General features: G+C 40.5%; 1 protein-coding gene across 1 annotated transcript in view; it reads left to right on the top strand.

Annotated features, from left to right (window-relative positions):
• The window catches only part of LOC117252206 (uncharacterized), a 90,614-nt gene that overhangs the window by 14,933 nt on the left and 55,347 nt on the right, over positions 1–20,334 (top strand). The window contains exons 5-6 of the mRNA XM_033618929.2: positions 16,459–16,959; positions 18,189–18,233. Of these exons, the coding sequence (XP_033474820.2) occupies positions 16,459–16,959; positions 18,189–18,233 (546 nt within the window). The remainder of the gene's footprint in view (positions 1–16,458; positions 16,960–18,188; positions 18,234–20,334) is intronic.

Here is a 20,334-nt window from a genome sequence, read left to right on the forward strand (position 1 = left end):
GTCAGCTTGCCTATGACATCATAATGTTATGCAAAAACATTTTTCTGGTCATTATTGTGTGTTTTGGAAAGAGGCACAAAAGGAAGTGATTGGGTCGGTGCCACGTGCAATTACATAATTGCATAGGTTTGTGTACTTGCATGGCTGTTTGTAGAAACCACCGCAAGAAGCATGCACCAGCCCTTAGTCTTTGGCTCTTACATGCAGTCCTCTAAATGGCCTGCCGTCTCAGTATAGTGATGTTGAGCAGTGCCCGCCTGTGGCATAGCCAGTATAGGCGCATGTTAAGGGCACCGTCATCCGTGGGGGGGCGCCACAAATGGGGGAAGAAAAAAAACTCAAAATGGTAATCTTTTACTATTTTTCAATTATACTATAACTTTTACTTCTATTATTTTGAAGTATTACATAAGCCTGCTGCCCCCCAGCCCCCCCTCCCCAACTCCTTACACTTAACCTGCTCTCTGGGGGAGCTTAGCAAGTTATCCGACATCATGTGAACCCCGAAACACGCTGTATTGTTATCATGTTAAAATGACAAAGCTCTCTAAGCTACAAATATACTACTGAGAAGAGTGTATGTGGAGAGAAAAAACATGAAAAAATAAATATATAACCAACAAATCCATGTTGAAATCAACAGGAGGAGAGCTATTTATCGTTACCTCCGAGCAGCCAGTGGCCACAACGTACCGCTCACAGGGGATGCATTGATTTACATTGTGAGGTTTTCAAGCTTTATACAGTAAAAATGAGTACAGTATTTGACAAAGGTAGATTATAACGTTCTCATGATGTGTTCAGTGTAATCTTGAAAAATGTAGCTTTTGGTAAGAAACTTATACAAATACAGCTGTTTGAAGGAGAAATTTGTTGACGTTTTCACAGCACTGTAAAACATATATTAGAGGGGGAATTGCATCATATATCATTGTTGTATCATATATATATTGATGTATTATATATCGTAAAAAGGCTTTGTGCTTATTTGTTAAAGATGTTTCATAAATGTGTAGTATTGAATTTGTGCTAATTCAGAGGTAGTGTAATGAAAGACTGAAAGACTTTGAATTGTATTTTTTTAATTGTGTAGATATCTGTGTTCTCCTGGAACAAAAGAAGAATAAATAACAAAAAAACAAAAGTAACAAGCACCGAAGGACGCTAACCTAGGGCACAAAATGTGCTAGGACCACCACTGATGTTGCGACAGGGTCAGTTAAAGAGGCAGAGCGCAGACCAACTCCTCTGAGCACCCTTTTCATGAACAAGGTTCCCCCATTGATGAGTTAACTGGAGGGTAAATCCACCCGAACTCACTTTACAATATTTAAGGAGCTGCACAACAGCTTCAATACAGCAATTTTTAGCCCCACTAGCAGCATGGGTCTTGGGATGGTAATGCCAATCAGTTGGTCCCTCCACTTAGTTAACAGCGACTGAAGGGTCTCATAGTGGCTTTCAGGGGACAGTCCTAAATGTATCCATGTCTTGCAGAAACGTACAGTGCCAACTAGTGGTGAGTGATACCACAAAATTTGCTTTTGATCAGACATTAAGTAATACAGGGCCAAAATCATCAATATTGATACAGACATGATACTTTTTATTATGTACCTGAATATTCCTTGTCTGAGCCTCTCTACACAGAGTCTGCCAGTGAACTGTGTGTGTCAGAGGTCTGGATGCTGAGGCTTTTCTCTCCTCCTCCGTACTTTTTGTTTGCAACTCCAAGTTCTCTTTCTCATGTTTTTCCTCTTTCATTAATCTATCACTGCTAAACATTTAGCTCAACTTGTAAATTAACATCATCCACTGCAGACAGCTATCACAGTATTTTTGACACAGTGAGGGCAAATGAAGCCCTTATGTGGGCTACACTTTCACTAACCACTAAATTTGAAAAACTGTTTGCATCTGTGTCTTTTTAAAACTGCCATCAGTAAGTGTACAGTGGTAATCAGATGAGTTATATTTTAGGCTACACAGAAACAGCCATCATTCAGAATAAATCATGAAGGCCTCCATTGTGACTGTAGCCCAAGAAATGCAGAGCAGAAAGATAAAAACCCACAACAAATGTAGTGCATATCGGCATATGTACAGAGGTATGAGGTACCATATCCCAGATGTCTGTGCTCTTTTCAATTGGCAGTGCCTATCCATCATTTCAGACCTCAGCCCAGTTAGATCTAAGATCATACTCTGTGGCCTGTAATTTGGTGAAACCAACCTCAGCTAAATACTGAGTGTGTGAGAGAAGAAAACTAGTACCAGTACATATATGTGAGCAGCCGCTGAGCCTGTGTCCTTTTCACACCCTACGTAAACCTTCCCTGAGAAAACTGAACATGTCCTAGCCCCATGTTGTAATAGAAACCATATGTGATACGTTTTGTACTTAGTATGGCTAGTGTTGACAGTCTCCCATATAGAGCTTGTGACTCTGTCATGAATAGACTGTGTATTTGTGGTGGACTTAGACGTTTATTTGTTGAGGGACTTCAACACAATATATAGCCCCCATCTAATGTGGTAGAACTTGCTGAAAGCATTCAGCAAGTTTACATCCTTAAAGTCAGGGAGGGAATTTAAGGGGTGAGACCAGTTACATCAAGTACCTAGGGTATGGAGTCTTTCATCCATATTATATGGAAGATAAGAGTCCCACAGGCTGAAACAAGTGTAATAGTAGGTTTCAGTGAAGAGTCCACCCTACTCTCTACCTTGTAACTAGCTTGTTTCATACTAAATTCACCAGTTTGTTCAGTTGCACCAACTTCTCTTGCGGTACGGTTTTGTCAACTATAAACAAAACATTGTTGCAGAATAACGTTTCATCTTGTGCAACATTTAGGTAAAATTGGAGAGAAAGCCACCTCTATAATTGGGAAATGAATAGAGCTGGTTTATTTCAAAAGAGAAGGTTATGTATGTGATCATGCAATCCAATCCCCCCAAGAATCTTTGCATGGTATATTTATGCAAACCACAGATATGTTACGTTTGTACATTATTTTCTCAACAACACTGTAGTGGAGGTCTGATATGGTTTAGGCACTAAAACCACTTTGTTCAGAAGATCACTTTTTGGCTTAAAATACCCACTTTGGTGGGTCAAAAGTCACTGGAAAAGCAGTGACGGACTGGTGAAAAACACCCAGGCTTGGTGCAATAAACACCGGTGGAAACACTGCAGGGGGTCATCAAAAACAACTGGTTTTGTTGTTTGTCGGTCTTGAACAGTAATCTGCAGCTTGGCATGTGTCTTGCTTAGATGTCACGGCATCCACCATCCCTTCCACCCCCTCCACCACTTTTTTTTTTTTTTTTGGTGGGCTTAGTCGTGTGTGGATAAGCTAACATTTGAAATGTGGTATTTTAATGTTTAATTTTTATGAAGATGGCTGTTCCAAAGTACGTCACCCAGAGTAAGAACACTGACAATGTCACTTTATTCCCTCACTGGCCCTCACACACTTTTACCATAAATACACAACTCTTCCCTTTCTACAGTGCACAAGGTCCAGTTGCTCCAAAACCTCAGTTTCAGTAAACAATATTTGCAGTCATTCAGCAAATGATTCCCAACGAGCCAGTGTGGCTGTCTTTCCTAGGTGTGTGTGTGTGTGTGTGTGTGTGTGTGTGTGTGTGTGTGTGTGTGTGTGTGTGAGAGAGGCAGTCTTTTGAGGTCCAGCACAGTCTTACATTTGAAGGGAGAGAATGATTAGATAACAAGCACCAGCTGTGCTCATCAACTCACCTGGCACTGCTCTTATGAGTCTTCCCCACAAGTCTCCCTCCTACAGCTGAACGCAAACCATGCTTACCCCCTCAGAAAGTTCCTCATTTAACTAAAATATTCTGCCAAAGTCAACACCTGAACAGTTATGCACCCAAGTAGTTTCAGTTCCCATCTCAAGTGAGTGCAGAATAATCCAAGTAACAGTATCTGAGCAGATCAATACTGATTACCAAATCTAGATTCCCAGTGCTCTAAATGGGATGACATATCACAATGTAGGCTACTGTGTGAAGAATAACAAATAGATTAGCCAGTTTGGGGTCACTTTAAGTGTTTTTATATGAAGGGACAAATCAACAGAGGTCCATTAATTCCTGCAGGAATATGCATGATATGTGATGTGCCTGTGAAGCTTTTTCCCTCTGTAATATTTCAGTCCAGAATTTGCTGAGTACAAAAAATTTAGTGTACGCTTGTTGCCATGCAATAGTGATCATGTTTTTGTCACAATAATGTTCTAAGCACATATTCCAAACTACTGGATGGTGAAAAACAGACAAAATTAGTCTCTCCCCCATGGCTGCAGGTAGTTTCTGTCAGTTTTCTATCCATCCGTAAAGAACTGCACTTACTTGCGCTGAACACAAGAGGCTTCTTCTATATATTTACCGATCTACGGGACACTAGTCACATGCATTAATGTAAACGAGCTGTGAGCCTTCTGTTCGTACTCTGAAAGCTTATGACTATGGACAAAACAAAGCAGTGCCATCTGAGATTGTGGGGGCAGCGTAGTGTAGCTCAAGCGAGATACGATAGTAGAAGAAGAAATTCAAAAATGGTGGAATGGAACAAAGTGGTAATATAGTGAAAAGAATTCTCTATCCACATCGCAATGTATTTAATGACCTCACAGACCACGGCTGTCTGTTTTAAAAGGTACATTATTACGACCTCCACTGTTACCACGTTTGTTGTTGTGTGAAGCTTTTCTGCCGTCTATTGCCATTTATCGGCTAGATCTATACCATCATAAGGGTCTCATGGAAGTATGAGGTCAGTGATGTTAACAACATTTGAAATGGATATATCTATTTTCATACATAAAGGGAGTATAAATGAGTCCTTGGATGTGCAGAATACAGTCAAACCCTGTTTCATTAAAATATACTGTAAAACTTTGCACATTGTGTGCAACATTTTAGGTTTTTCAAATATTTTCTTTATGCATCACAGTGATGCCAGTGTTTTTAGTTTTGAGAATTCATGTATTTCATATTTTTGAGTAGTGTCATACCGTACATTCTCACTACGATTTCTTTGTCTCAATATGCTCCCATGCAGCCACTACAGTGTATTTTGCATATTTAACATTTTTCATCCTACAGTAATGAGCACATTCTTGTATTAAAAATCTGTGATAGTACTCTGTTTAGACGCACCCTTTGCCTTACATTCTCTTCACCTTTTGATCTTGCAATAGGTTATGGATGATTTGATTTTAACATACATGGAGAGATGCCAGTGGGGAAAGATGTTTTAAAATACCTCTACTTTATAGAGATAGCAGTAGGTCATGAGGCTTTGATGTGACATCAGCAGTATCTCTCCTTTGTACAGGAGATATGCATCCATCCACCTCAGAGCTATGTGAATAGTTTGGGGTATAATAGCATGTAGTGTGGTGCGTATGACAGCGTAGTCCTGGGTGTGTCTCTGTTGGCTCTATGAGGGACCTCTGGAGGAGGGGAAAAGCCTGCAGCTCCTGCCCTGACAGGACCAGCAGACTGCATATGGGCTCTGGACTCTGCTTGACTCGAGCACAGCTGCAGTGAGTGAGGACATGCTGTAGACATGTGGATTATGTTAACCTGCGTGCTGGGCTGCCTTTGGATGCTGGACCCTCTCCACATGGGACTGACTGTGGAAGGGCAGCAGACAGATATGGTATGTACTGTGAGGGATGGGTCAGAATGTCAGTGTTAACAGATCAGACAGTGCATGGATGCAGGCTGAGGTAGTATGAATGAGTAAGGAAGTGAGTCACAGTGAACACACTGCATCCTTCTTTTGACATATGTTTCCTAGGTTTTACGTTTTGATCATTGCACCAGATCATGTTTCAGGTGTATCTAAAATGACATTTTTGTTCTTGACATGTTGGAGTTAATTTAGCTATTTTGTAGTTGTCCTTTGATACTCTAGCCAGTAGTAAGCACCCTTTATTCATAGAGGCCTGTGTAAATTGATCCATATGAAGCATATTGCTCTCTGCCAGCACATATGTGCAATTGTTTTTTTTTTTCTTTTCTTTTGTCTCTGATCAGATGTTCTCTGATGTTCTTAAACAGCATGCACAGAGCAAGAGCATGTGAGCTAAATTGAAAACTTGTTGCCGGAAATTCTCTGTCCAGGCAAAACAACAATGTGAGGGCAACTAGTAGACCTCAGATGCTGCTAGTGCCTCTTGGCCTCTCTGCTGACCTTCCCTTCGCGCTGTGTACACACATCTTCTTACACAACCCTCCTCCTCTTCGACATGGTGTTTCCGCAAAACCACCCTGCTCCTAATGTATAGCTCCAGATGATGGAATTTGTTTGCCCAGCTGTGAGGTTCAGCAGAGATCATTTCCTCACTCAAATATATAGGACTTGATTTACTGGTGCTCATACCTCACAAAAGTTTTATCTCAAATGAAACTTTTCTGATATGTTGTATAATCATCACCAGCAGTCAATGTATGCCTGTCAGGTAAAGAACCTTTGGTTTACTAGACAGAAATTGTATGTTTTTTGCCATTTTTGCAATTACATTCAGGTAAATGTGTTACTTGCAAGTTACATGCCTGAGTACTAAAAGTACTGATTTACCAGAATGAGTTAATGCTACAGCTGTATTATTAAGACAAGCTGGGATTTACATTTGCTGTCATACCTGTAGTTCAGTTCATTTGGTCCAGACAAAGGAAAAAAAAAATTCTTTGTGGGAATGCACAATAATATTGGCACGCCATTGGTAACAGCCGCTATTGACTTTGAAATGAACTATTGGAATCACCCAACATGCTTTTTCTTATTTTGGTATAGTAAAAAGGACGGAATAGGGGGAACCTCTGGCTTAATAAACCAGGAGTTGTGAACATGAAGTTATATGACTTATCAGGTAACTTATTCATTGGACAGTTTTTGTGACATTACACCTTGGGATCAGTATGTTTCAGTCACATTATAATGAGGAACTGCCAAAATACAGGAGGTAGGACAAGCACAACACACTGGTGGTCTTTGTCCACTTATTTGGCCCACACCATAGTTCAACTGACGTCTTTTACAACCAAATGAACCAAACAAACGGGTGTGCACATCAGCGTTTGTTTGAAGTACCCTAATGGATACTCCAGTGATTTAATATTAATATTAATAATATAAGAACGAGATATCGTGACTTTTAGGCCCTATGTTGGGTCAAACTCCAAAAATGCTGGATCCTACATTTCTCATGATGCAATGACCATAATGTTAAAACACAATCTTTGGTACCATCATTAGACCCTCCCTGCGTAGTAAATGCCCACATCTCTAGAACTCCACAACCCCAGTTTGTAACAAAGACTGTATGTCATTTAAAGGCCCAGTGTGTAGGATTTAAAGCGTGGGTCTTCAACAGGAGGTCCGCAACCAGGGTGTCTTCAGAGTTACTGCAGTGGGGCCACAAATTATTGTTTGATAGTTTAATTTAAGGTTTACTTGAAGTTTTTTTTTTTTACCACGAATCCAACATACTAACAAAAAATATATCTGCCTGCTCATAAAAACAATCCATCTAATTTGCAGTACATGACATTAATGACAGGCTAACTGTTACCAATGAATCCTTTTGCAGTTGTATTAGCTAGCTAACGCTAAATCACTATGCGGCACTTATCCATAACTACGAGATGAGCTAGCAAGCTAACATTTATGTACACTTGAAACATATTGGCCAATTAGCTGTATTATTATTCTCAGTGTATGGACATTCTTGTGAGGCATGATGGATGTGTTGTAGCTTTTCAGGCAAGAAACTCTAAAGCACCTTCCACCACGGGTGAAATGGGTGAGGTTAACACACCAGACCATGCTACAACTACTGCTGACTTAGCAGCAACAATCAAGTACAAACGAGAAAAGACCTAAAAATACTCAGAGAATGATCTCAAGTGCAACTCAGTTCTGTATGTAGTAGTGGGTCACTACTGTGTCTCTCTTTGAGCTAAAAACCTGAAAAAACATTGAAGACCCCCAATTTAGGGGATATATTGGCAGACATAGAATGTAATAATCATAACTATGTTTTCATCAGTGTACAATCATCTGAAACCAAGATTCTTTGTGTTTTTGTTACCTTAGAATGAGGTGTTTCTATGCTGAGTCTACCTTGCTGTGTCTACAGTAGCCCATAATGGACAAATCAAATACTGGCTTTAGATAGGGTCATTTGTGTTTTCACGCTGGCCACTGTAGTTCTCCTACACGCTTGGCACACAGGAGAAGTTTGATTTGGTTGCAATTTGCAACCTCACCGCTAGAGGTCATTAAGTGCTGCACAGCAGACCTTTAAAGACAAAGTTTGCCACTTTTTATATGGATGTCCAATCAGTGTTGACTGATGTTGATCAATGAAGATAAATGTAGTGTAATGTAGCAATAAATTCCTCAGTGTGTGCCAAGATAGCAGCTGCAAAATTTGTTGTGTTCCTGCATTCAGTGTCGTCATTTGACTTGACAGTGATGTAGATGGATGCAGGAAACACTACAGGTTGGAGTTTGCCTCCAGGTTGCCAGGGGGCGTGCTCTGGATGCAGCTGAAAACAGATCTTCCTTGTTCTCTGCACTTGTATTGCTAGCTAACTAGCTAGCTATGTTTCCAGCAGTGAAAATGGCATACCAAAATATGACTGCAGAGGATGCTGTGGACGAGGATACATTTTATAGTGTTTTAGCTGGCTTGGAGATTGAGGCTTATTTATTTAAGCCAGAATATACCACTGAATGGTAAATGGACTTGCACTCCAGTAATGCCTCTCTGGTCCTCCAACCACTCAAAGCACTTTTCAAGCACAAAGCACATTCATCACTGGTGGTTGGGCTACCACACAAGGTGCCTTCTGCTACCCAGTGAACATTTACACATACTCAAACACCAAAGGCACAGACATCGGGAACAATTTGTGGCTCAGTATCTTGCCCAAGGATATTTTGGCATTTGGACTGGAGGAGTCAGGGATCGAATTGCCAATCTTCCAATGTATGGATTATACCTCCTGAGCCACAGCCACCTAAGAAATGCAGAGGCGAGCCCAAGGCTGTGGTTGCTATGCAAGAGGATGTGGCAGGTGAGGACCCTCCAGAACCTGAGCTGCAGAGAGTAAACACCAATTGGTTGTACCTTTACTCAAATTGCCCTCTGATGCCAAGAGAAACTGAATCATTCTGCTGTAATGAATTTCAGCGTGGGCAGGTTTTATTGTATGCTGTCACCAATGCCAACCCTCAGAGAGCCCACGTGTGTGTTATTGTGCATTAAAGGTTTACTTCTCACTTGGACAGTGGTGTGCTGGTGACCTTCTTCAGGATCCCATAAACTGAGAAAATAACTAAGACCAGCAGGGCCAAGAGGGCGGATGACCAGTGAGTGAGTGTTTTTGTCACCCAATGGTATTGTAGGTATTTTATAAAGTTGCCTCTTAGAAAAGTGTCTTTGTTCACACTGGTTCAGATAATGGAGCCTACATTTTTTGGTTATGTTACCTGCAGAAATGTTGGCACAACTTAGAAACCTTGGCTACACATTGTTTTAGCTATGGGCATCAGAAACTTTCATACAGTACATCCTGGTATTTGTTAGGATTAGGGCTGTCTAATGATTTTTTAAAGAATTAATATTAATTGCAGAATTTCAGAAGTTAATTGCAATTAATCACACTTTTTTATCGCTGGCTCAAAATCTCATTATTTTGCATTGCAAAGCAGTTTTGAAGTCCAGGTTAACAAGGTGATGAAATTCTTACCAGAGAGTTTTGATTGGGAATCAAATGAATTCAAAAGATTTACTTTATGATCTTGAATTTTGGGCGGCACGGTGGTATGGTGGTTAGCACTGTTGCCTCACAGCAAGAGGGTTGCCGGTTCGATCCCGGGTGTGGGAGCCCTTCTGTGTGGAGTTTGCATGTTCTCCCCGTGTCAGCATGGGTTCTCTCCGGGCACTCCGGCTTCTTCCTACAGTCCAAAGACATGCAGATTGGGGACTAGGTTAATTGATAACTCTAAATTGTCTGTAGGTGTGAATGTGATGTCTCTATGTGTCAGCCCTGTGATAGTCTGGCGACCTGTCCAGGGTGTACCCTGCCTCTCGCCCGATGTCAGCTGGGATAGGCTCCAGCCCCCCCGCGACCCTCAAGAGGATGAAGCAGTTATGAATTTTTAGATTTATTTCTTTTAGGGCTGTCAAGAGATTAAAAGAATGAATCAAATTAATGACATGCTCTGTGATAAATTAATCTAAATTAATCACAGACATCACCTTTTGCTATGAAAGTAAAAAAATTAAATTTAAATGAATTTTGGCAGATGTGTGGTAGTGGAGCTGCTGGATTTTGGACACAATTGTTCCCGTTCTCTACCACCGAAACTGGTCTGCTGGCCATTGCAATCCATTTTGCAAGGGTGTTAGTTAGTCTGCTTGATGAGGCTGGCTGCTAGCGCTAGCATCAGAGGCTGTTCTAGCTCAAATGGTGCGAAAATATCTTACTGCAGAAATTGCAGATAGTGGTGCTCCTATCAACAGTTCCATCTGGGCATTTTTTAAATGTAAACGTTCCATTCACGGGGCCAAGCAGCATCGCCTTGTCTGCCTCCATCTTGTGACAAAGCCACTGTGGCCTTCAATGACGCAATGGGTCAAAGGGCACTCCAGAATGCGAATAATGAGCAATAATTTTTTAATGCGTTTTTTTTTTTTTTCTGTGATCAAATAATCGAAAGTAACGCGTTATTTTCCCCTAGTTAGGATCTTTTCTAAATCTACCGTACACTATTTAAATAGATTTTTTTTATTTAATTATTTCCTGCCACACCAAGAAATAAATTCTTTTTCTTGGTGTCCTTGACACCTGACCAGTGGAGGACGCATGCATACATACATGTACACACTCTCACACATCATCTGCTGTGGTAACCCTTTCATCTCGCCAGCTGCAGGACTCATAAAAGGAGCTGATATAAATAAATTTTCCAGCTTAGTTTCAAGCCTTATTGCTAACAAACAAAGTGTTATTACTCCTTATCCCCGTAGGTGGCGCCAAAGAAAACAAAACCAGAATCTTCAAGACTGTAACCCTAAATCGCTTTTGGTTTATATTGAGAGCTTTTACTTAATGTTACTCAAAGGCTTCATAGATAGCCTAATGCCTACTTTATCTACTGTAATTTCATTGTAGCAGTTAAACAAATCCAGTGCAAAATATAAATATTTTAAAGTGTTATTACATTTTCCTCCTGAAATCTACCCTGAATCCACCCTCCCGCTGTGATCAGGATTTTTTTGGACCAAAGATATCCCACTCCTGCCTAAAAGTTTTGAACATCACATACCGCAGGTCTGACTGGATTACATGATCTAATCTGATTGACAATACACCTGAGAAAAGCATGTTGATGGGAGATTTTTTTTCCAGAACTGTATCCTCAACTGTTACATTGTTGTTTAAAATTGTTGAATATTTTAAGTTTTGTGACCTCCCCCTCTCTGCCCTTTGCTTGTGAGGCTGGCTTGGCTTCCTGGCCTTGGAGCCGGTGGGCGGTGTTGATGAGGTTATCGGAAAACTACCTGCACCTGGATAGATGTACAGATAATATGTGCATCCTCCTGCCTCTGCCCATCTGTTGTAAACTCTTGTGGTTTAAACACTGCTGTATCTGATCAACTTTATCAATTTCCAAACTCAAATTGCCAAACCCCTATCATAAATCTCAAATATCCATGTTCAACTCAAATAAACAGTACTTAATTTATTTCATCATGTCAAAATCTTCTAAGCATGTCCACAGGTATCTTTCATGTTTGTACACAGCAATTTATTGGTAAGGTGGTTGTCTGTTAATGCAAAGATTGACATTTCAAATTCCATGTCTGCCCTCCTGCTTGTGGTCTGAATCTTTGTGTTTTTTTAAGGATAGGTTTTGACACTTCTCACATGATAGCGGTATTTGTGTATAAGTTACAAGACATGCGATGCATTCCAGATCCCGAATGACGAAATAGTTCAGTACTGATGTGGTTATGCGAAACGTGTTTTCACGCAAGGTCGTAAGCAACATCAAATGTTTCTGAAAGTAGATTCATAATCCCCAACAGAGCATCAGCATATGGTGATGACCACAATGAATCATTTTAATGAAAGTCAAGAGTTTTTCTTCTTGTCAGCTAAATAAGTTACAAGTAGTCAAATGCTCCAAAATCCACTTGGACCCTGATCATACCCACTTGCAGCTATCTATGTTTTATAGTATTGTTTCATATTTTATGGTATTTTCTTGTATGTTTATGTTTTTCGAGTTTTGCAATACTTGCATTTATTTTCAATTTAATTTTCTACCATTACTATGCGCTAATACACCAAAGCATGTGTGTCCTATATGAAGACTTCTGTAATAAGAAACAGGATTCTGATCCTGATGTCACACTACGGAAGCTTTAAAGAGACACTGTATTTAGTTTTGAATGCAGAGTATCTCTGCAACTTTAGTGTGGTCATAGTTTTTATGCTAGTGTTGGTTGAGGATTTGATTTGACAGTGGTCCCAGTCTGTCAAAGCGATAGCGATGAGCAGCGTGGGGAAGATTACCTGGACAAATAGGCTCAGGTGCAGAGCGATCAAGTGTCTGCTGGCTGGGAGAGCTGCAGCAACAATGGCAGCTTGTCCAGGATAAAGGAGCATTGTGTGCTGCTGAATAAGGGGAATTTGTGCCTGTGCTGCCTCTGTATTCTGCCTCCTCCTCATGCCACTCAGCTGCACATCACTATCTTCTCATTTTTGTTCAGGTGGTCTTTGAAGTCTATCAGCTCCAGACTTGTATTAGTAACCTGCTTTGAAAGTCATGATGCTGCCAATTTCCAGAGTTTTATCACCACCTGTGCATGGTGCCTGACTTTCTACAACATTATGTGTGATGTGATGATTTTAAAAAGCTGTCACATAAATCATACATGCAAAGTTCTTAATTTTTTCCCCATGGAGTATCTAAAATGGAGCTCATCATCTGGGACCCCATCCCAACTAGGCTACTTAAGGAGGTCTTACCTTTAGTTAACACTCAGATATGATCAATATATCCTTATTAACAGGCTATGTACCACAGTCTTTTAAGGTAGCTGTAATTAAACCTCTCCTAAAAAAGCCCACCCTGGATCCAGAGGTGTTAGCCAACTACAGACCAATATCTAATCTTCCCTTTTTTTCAAAGATCCTTGATAAAGTAGTTGCAGACCAGCTGTGTGATTTTCTCCATGATATTAATTTATTTGGGGAATTTCAGTCAGGATTTAGAGTGCATCATAGCACTGAGACAGCACTAGTTAAAATTACAAATGACCTTCTGATTGCTTCAGACAAAGGATTCGTCTCTGTACTTGTTTTATTAGATCTTAGTGCGGCGTTTGACACTATTGACCATCAAATTCTGCTACAGAGACTGGATCACTTAATTGGCCTAAAAGGTTCTGCACTAAGCTGGTTTAAATCTTATTTATCTGATCGTTTTCAGTTTGTTGACGTTCATAATGAATCATCCTTACGTACTAAAGTTGTTTTGCAGTTCTGCAAGGTTCTGTGCTCGGACCAATCCTATTTACTCTATATATGCTTCCTTTAGGTAACATCATTAGAAATCACTCTAAAAATTTCCATTGTTATGCGGATGATACAGTTGTATTTATCTATGAAGCCAGAAGAAAGTAATCAATTAACTAAACTCCGTAACTGCCTTAAAGACATAAAAACTTGGATGAGCACCAATTTCCTGATGTTAAATTCAGACAAAACTGAAATTATTGTTCTTGGCCCCGAACAACTCAGAGACTCTTTATCTGATGACATAGTTTCTCTAGATGGCATTGCTCTGGCCTCTAGCACTACCGTAAGAAACCTCGGAGTAATATTTGATCAAGATTTGTCTTTTAATTCTCATTTAAAACAAACCTCACGGACTGAATTTTTTCACCTGCGTAATATTGCGACAATTAGGCCTATCCTGACCCGAAAAGATGCAGAAAAATTGGTCCACGCTTTTGTTACCTCAAGGCTGGATTACTGTAACTCTCTTATCAGGTAGCTCTAGTAAGTCCTTAAAAACTCTCCAGCTAATTCAGAATGCAGCAGCACGTGTACTAACAGGAACTAAGAAACGAGATCATATTTCTCCTGTTTTAGCTTCTCTGCACTGGCTCCCTGTAAAATCCAGAATTGAATTTAAAATCCTACTGTTAACTTATAAAGCTCTAAATGGTCAAGCTCTGTCATACCTTAGAGAGCTCATAGTGCCATATTATCCCACCAGAACTCTGCGCTCTGAGAACGCAGGGTTACTCGTGGTCCCTAAAGTCTCCAAAAGTAGATCAGGAGCCAGAGCCTTCAGCTATCAGGCTCCTCTCCTGTGGAATCATCTTCCTGTTACGGTCTGGGAGGCAGACACCGTCTCCACATTTAAGACTAGACTTAAGACTTTCCTCTTTGATAAAGCTTATAGTTAGGGCTGGCTCAGGCTTGCCCTGTACCAGCCCCTAGTTAGGCTGACTTAGGCCTAGTCTGCCGGAGGACCCCCTATAATACACTGGGTACCTTCTCTCTCTCTCTCTCTCTCTCTCTCTCTCTCTCTCTCTCTCTCTCTCTCTCTCTCTCTCTCTGTCCTGTTACTGTATTTTGCTAACTCGGCCATTCTGGATGTCACTAACTCGGCTTCTTCTTCGGAGCCTTTGTGCTCCACTGTCTCTCAGATTAACTCATATCGCAGCGGTGCCTGGACAGCGTGACGTGTGTGGTTGTGCTGCTGCCATGGTCCTGCCAGATGCCTCCTGCTGCTACTGCCATCATTAGTCATTAGTCATACTTCTACTGTTATTATACACATATGACTATTGTCACACATGTATACTGCCAGATATTAATATATATTTTCAACATATTGTACCACAGTAGCCAGAACTATAACTATAATATTATTACTTTAATTAATGTTGTTGTAAGCTACTGTCATTACCATCTGTCCTGCATCTCTCTCTCTCTCTCTCTCTCTCTCTCTCTCTCTCTCTCTCTCTCTCTCTCTCTCTCTCTCTCTCTCTCTCTCTCTCTCTTTCTGTCTCATTGTGTCATACGGATTACTGTTATGCTGATCTGTTCTGTACGACATCTATTGCACGTCTGTCCGTCCTGGAAGAGGGATCCCTCCTCAGTTGCTCTTCCTGAGGTTTCTACCATTTATTTCCCCGTTAAAGGGGTTTTTTTGTTAACCTTTTTTTTTTAACTAAGTTCACAGTCCAAAAAATGAACTAGTTAATATTTAAGTCTTTTGTTTTTTTTTAAAGGTGCAGTATGCCATTCTGAAGGAAGCGCGTTGTTTGTTGAGTCTCATTCCCAGGTCATCAGATACCAATGCCTGGATAGGAACCTGGACCAACCCACCAACCCAAAGAGTTGTTCTTGTCTAATGACCTGGGAAGGGTACTCAGCAGTCAACTGTCTTTGTCCAGAATTACACACTATACCTTTATGATGAAATAAAATCTTGTGATCAGCATTCACTCGCAGATATTTCCTAAGACTAGTCAGATGCTTCAACTCGATGTGTCAATTCAAATTTATAGCCAATGTGGCTGACATTTAGCCTAATTTTTCAGACCTGGTGGGCACAATTTGCATGTAAATGTGAGGGTTTTTTTCCATTGGAATCTTGAACTTACTGATTTGTTCATAAAAGTCCTTCAAATATTCACATGAATATTGGCATTGTCTGCCAGTGTTGTGTTGTGTATTGTGTCGGCATGCTGGGTGCTGTGGTTCCAAGCGTTGTGAACAACGCTCAAGTTCAAGTTCATAAGTTGCAAACTGATGCATCCATTTTCACATTCACCAAAACTATGAGGATGGTTAATGAACGTACTCTTTTAGTGCATTTATGCACAACACTGCTGGGAACAGTTCTCTGTGGACTATAAATTTGCAGGTGGCTTGCCAATCTGACCAGGGCTTGTTGGGATACCTAGTTGTAGATGAAATTGGGTGGACTGGCAGAAGCACTGGACTTTCAGCTGGTGGGTTCCTTGTTTAAATGTTCGATTCAATTTTGTCAAAGTATGGGCAGAGGAAGTGTGTAGAGTGTGTCCTCACGTTGCCTCTGTTTATAGTCTCCCCTTTAATACAGAGAGACAGTTTACTGTACAGTCATTCAGTATTTACTGAACATTCTGGGTCCTTATACTTGATTTTCTTGGCAACGCTGACACTGAGTCAATGAGAAGAGAGCAAGGTCTTTAATTACAGTGAATGTAAGGGATGTTATACAACCTTCCTACTGCTGCGTCTAATTATCAGCCTGCTCTTCTTTGCTTTCTGTTTTCCAGAATTACACATATAATGCTGTTGAAGAAACAACCGTTTCTTTTCTTTCCCTCCTCTCAGGATCACCTGTCAGAGAGAGACCCTATAGACTCTACCCGTCAAGATGCTGCCGCCCAAAGTCATGGCTTTGAACTTGTTGATGAACCTCACATCATGTTGGCCACTAACAATGAAGACAGAAGAGCTCATGGCATTGAATCCATTCCAAGCATCCAAATGTTAGATGAAAATATCATCCAAAAAAGTGCAGCAGACACAGCAGTGTATGTTGTAGCGGATGTAACTTCACCTGATTCACTGACACAAATGGAGATATCCAATGTCACTTTACCGATGGATGAGAACATGTTACCATCAGTGGTGTCAAAGGGACACTGGGAGACGAACAGCTATTACCCTCTTTTAAGAAACAAGGAAGGGCAGCATTCCAGTCTGAAGCACATGGATTCACTGCCGTCTGTACCTGCAACAGGAACGGGGAACATCGTCTTTGGATCTGACCGGAGAATGTACCGAATCTACAAAGGTGCTCCTGGTCCAACTGGACCACAGGGAAGAAGAGTAAGCATCTCTCTAGGATGAAGTTAATTAGACAAACATTAGTCTGGGGCTACAACTGAGTTCCTAAACCATTATGACTATTTTGCTGTTGATTTAGTCTCCATTTCTGACTTCAAATATCCAAGATGGCGATGGCCAGAATGCCAGACTTGAGGCTTCAGAACAGGAGTCAACAACCAATCAGTGACATCACAGTGGCTATCTCCATTATTTTATACAGTCTATGGGTTAGCCTAGCTTAGCATAAAGACAGGAAGCAGAGGGAAACAGCTACCAGCACATTTAAAGCTCACTAATTAACATGTATCTCATTTGTTTAACCCACAGTCAAGCAGAATAAGGAAACAACATTTTGTGTTGTATTCAGTTTATCCTTCTGCTGTGCACTTCAGTGCAGTCTCCTTGGTAGAGGTCTCCACAGGCTTGATGGTACAGAAGCTGGACACCTCGATGTGCAAATTTATGTTGTTTGCCAAAAAAATAAACGTTTCAGAGTGTAACTTCTAATCCACAAATTTCTGTGTTTATGCAGATGCATTTTGTAAATCAGAGTGCTTTGGCCAAAGGTTTTGGAAGCCATTGTTTTTATAGATGCTTCCAGTCTTTATCAGGCTAACCAGACTTCTCTTCCTGCTCCACGCAGCACTGACATTGATAATAATTTTCCTTTTCATATCGCACTTAGCATACTTCTGTCTGAATTATTTTTTTGTAATCTTTCAACCTCTTTAAGAACTCTAAAGGGGCTGTAAACCTCACTCTGGGATCCACTCTTTAAAGAAACCTCCAAGATCACTTTAGGAAACCTCCAACACAGATATAGCTTTTGTCTCTGGTGGTACTAAAATATCAGCAGCGGTACAAACTGTTTCTTTTTTCAATACAGCAAGTTTCCGCAGAGCAGCTTATGTAATTCCCCAAATTACCTCTCTTTGATGGCCGTATATTTTGGCTGTAAGTGGAGGTTATGGTTATTTTGTGCAAACAGTGTGGTTGCATCAGCCCACGTGAAATTGACTCATACTGGTTTTTATTCAACTTGTAAAATTGCAGGGTAGGGAGATTGCTTTCAAAACATATTGCATTAATAAGGTCTTGAAGAGACCATGTGACCTTTTCTTTGTAAGATCATCACACTGTAGATGATGCCAGACAGAAGGCCTGCCAGTGGTTGCCAAAAAGATGTACACATGTGGTAAAAATAGCTCAATGTCTTTTTGTTGTTACAGGGATGTGCTGGAAGAGAAGGCTTTATTGGATTTAAAGGTGAAAAGGTAAGATGTGCATGGGTTTAGTTTATCGTATAGAAAATGTAATCATGACATGCCAAGGCAGGTTTATGGAAATAACAGGTAAAAATCAGATCCTGAGGTTTGCGCCATATTGTTAACTCTGAAAACCTGCTTTATAGAAAAGGGCCCTGTTTTACTGCTACTACGTGTAGGCATTGCAACAGGACCTCATAGGATGTCATTAATAATGACAGACAGCTACAAACAGGGTGATGGCCTACTATAGTGTGTATTTGTGTGTATAGTTAGTGTGCTGCTGCTAAGTTTTTACTCACATGTAAAGGTGCACACAAGCGTAACACACCTCTGCTATAAAGTTACAGTTGGTAACTTTTATGAAAATAGCTTTATGTTAAATTTGCTGAATCTCTGAAAAAAATGTTAAGGACTCTTGTTTTCTTCTTAAGTATGACATTAAAGGCTTAATTCCTCCATAGCTGAGGGATTTACACAGTGGCACAGAATCCCTTAAAAGGTTTCCTTAGTTAAAGAAAAATGTTGACTCATTTACAGCGATAAAAGCTTCCATGGAGATTGATTGTTTGCTTGGACTCACGTTGTGATGCCTGTTATCGTCTCACAACGTTGTCTTTTAGAGGTAAAGAAAACAAGGAAACAATATTGGTCAAAGAAGGACAAGATTATACTTCTGGAGAAACACAATCATAGAAAGCACATCCTACAAAGTAAATTGGATCCCCATATACAGAAAACAGAAAATGATAATTATAATGAGATATTGCAATGAAAATTGATTCAGTCAAATCAAAATCAAAAGGGTATCCATTGGGTTCTCCTGGTCGCACTACACTCTTCTTGGGGTGTGTTAGTTCAAACTCATGTTGCAGTTAGGACAGAGTCTGAGGTACCTTAATTTTTTTTTTTTTTTTTTTTTAACTTTGCTTTGGTTGCTAAGGTCTTTTGTGCAATGGTTTAGGGATTCCTTAAGTATAAGGCCAAGACAAGCTTGTGCAACCGATTTTATTTTAAGGAAACCTTAACTAGGACTTAAAGGAAAATCTTAACCCAATGTATTTTGTGCAATTGGCCCCAGGTTCCATCTCCCTGTCCTTGTGTTTTTAATGACATTTGCTAGAATCTACAGCGACCCAAAGAAAACAACCGATCAGAGCTGAGGAGTCATGTCAATCACTGCTCGTGAACTGTGGTCAGGCTGTCAAACGAGCAGCACTGGCAGCACTGGTCACATATGAATCTGTTACTGCATTGCCTATTTCTCACCTCGGATGTTTTCAGAAACATATTTTAGTGTACTGTTTAGCTGTAAAATGAGAAGGTTTGCTCTGGTCGGTGGAAGGGGCTTAGTTTTTGGCTCAATTGTTTCGAACATTGCAGCCAGGTAGAAACTCTCATTTTACAGCTGAACAGTGCATTAAAATATGTTTCTGAAAATATTTGAGGAGAGAAATAGGTAATCCAGTAACAGAATCCACTGTCAGTGTTCCTTAACCACAAAATATGATGCACTAAGTGCCCTTCTGTGTTGGTTTTGGACGGACTGTGTCTCAATTGATGCCTCTTAAGCCCAGTTCAGAACAAAGATTCGTGACAAGAAGAAACCATTTTAGAACATTGCAGAGAAAAGTTGCAGTGGTGTGAACTGCTGGTCTGAGCTCGATTCAAGCTGGCCAAAAATGTCATCTGCGACTCAGCTGGTCAAATCGGCAGCGGCTGCTTTTAGAACATAAAGCATGTCACCTGTTGCTACAGGTGCAATCAGCTTGTAGTGAAGTCTGCTGGTCAAGTCAAAATGACCATAGACGATGTGTTCACACAGGTGCCCTGCCACCGCTCAGCCCTCTTTTTCTGTCTTCACATTGCGACGGTATCGGACAGCAGGTTGCTGCTGCTGCTGCTGCTCACTGTATGTGCTCATGCATACGTTTATTTCTTTAAGTTTAGGCAACAAAAGTCCCTGGTTAGTTTTTAGATAAAATTGTTTGGCTTAACATAAGTACGGTTCTTTCTAAGATAATGTAACATCATGTGACAGATGTCACTAGTGTAGCATGCTACAAATACTAGCACATCGTATTGTTTTTAAAATATTCAGAGAAAGCTG

The sequence above is a fragment of the Epinephelus lanceolatus genome, chromosome 9 (genome assembly GCF_041903045.1).
Source record: "Epinephelus lanceolatus isolate andai-2023 chromosome 9, ASM4190304v1, whole genome shotgun sequence".
NCBI classification, from domain to species: Eukaryota; Metazoa; Chordata; class Actinopteri; order Perciformes; family Serranidae; genus Epinephelus; species Epinephelus lanceolatus.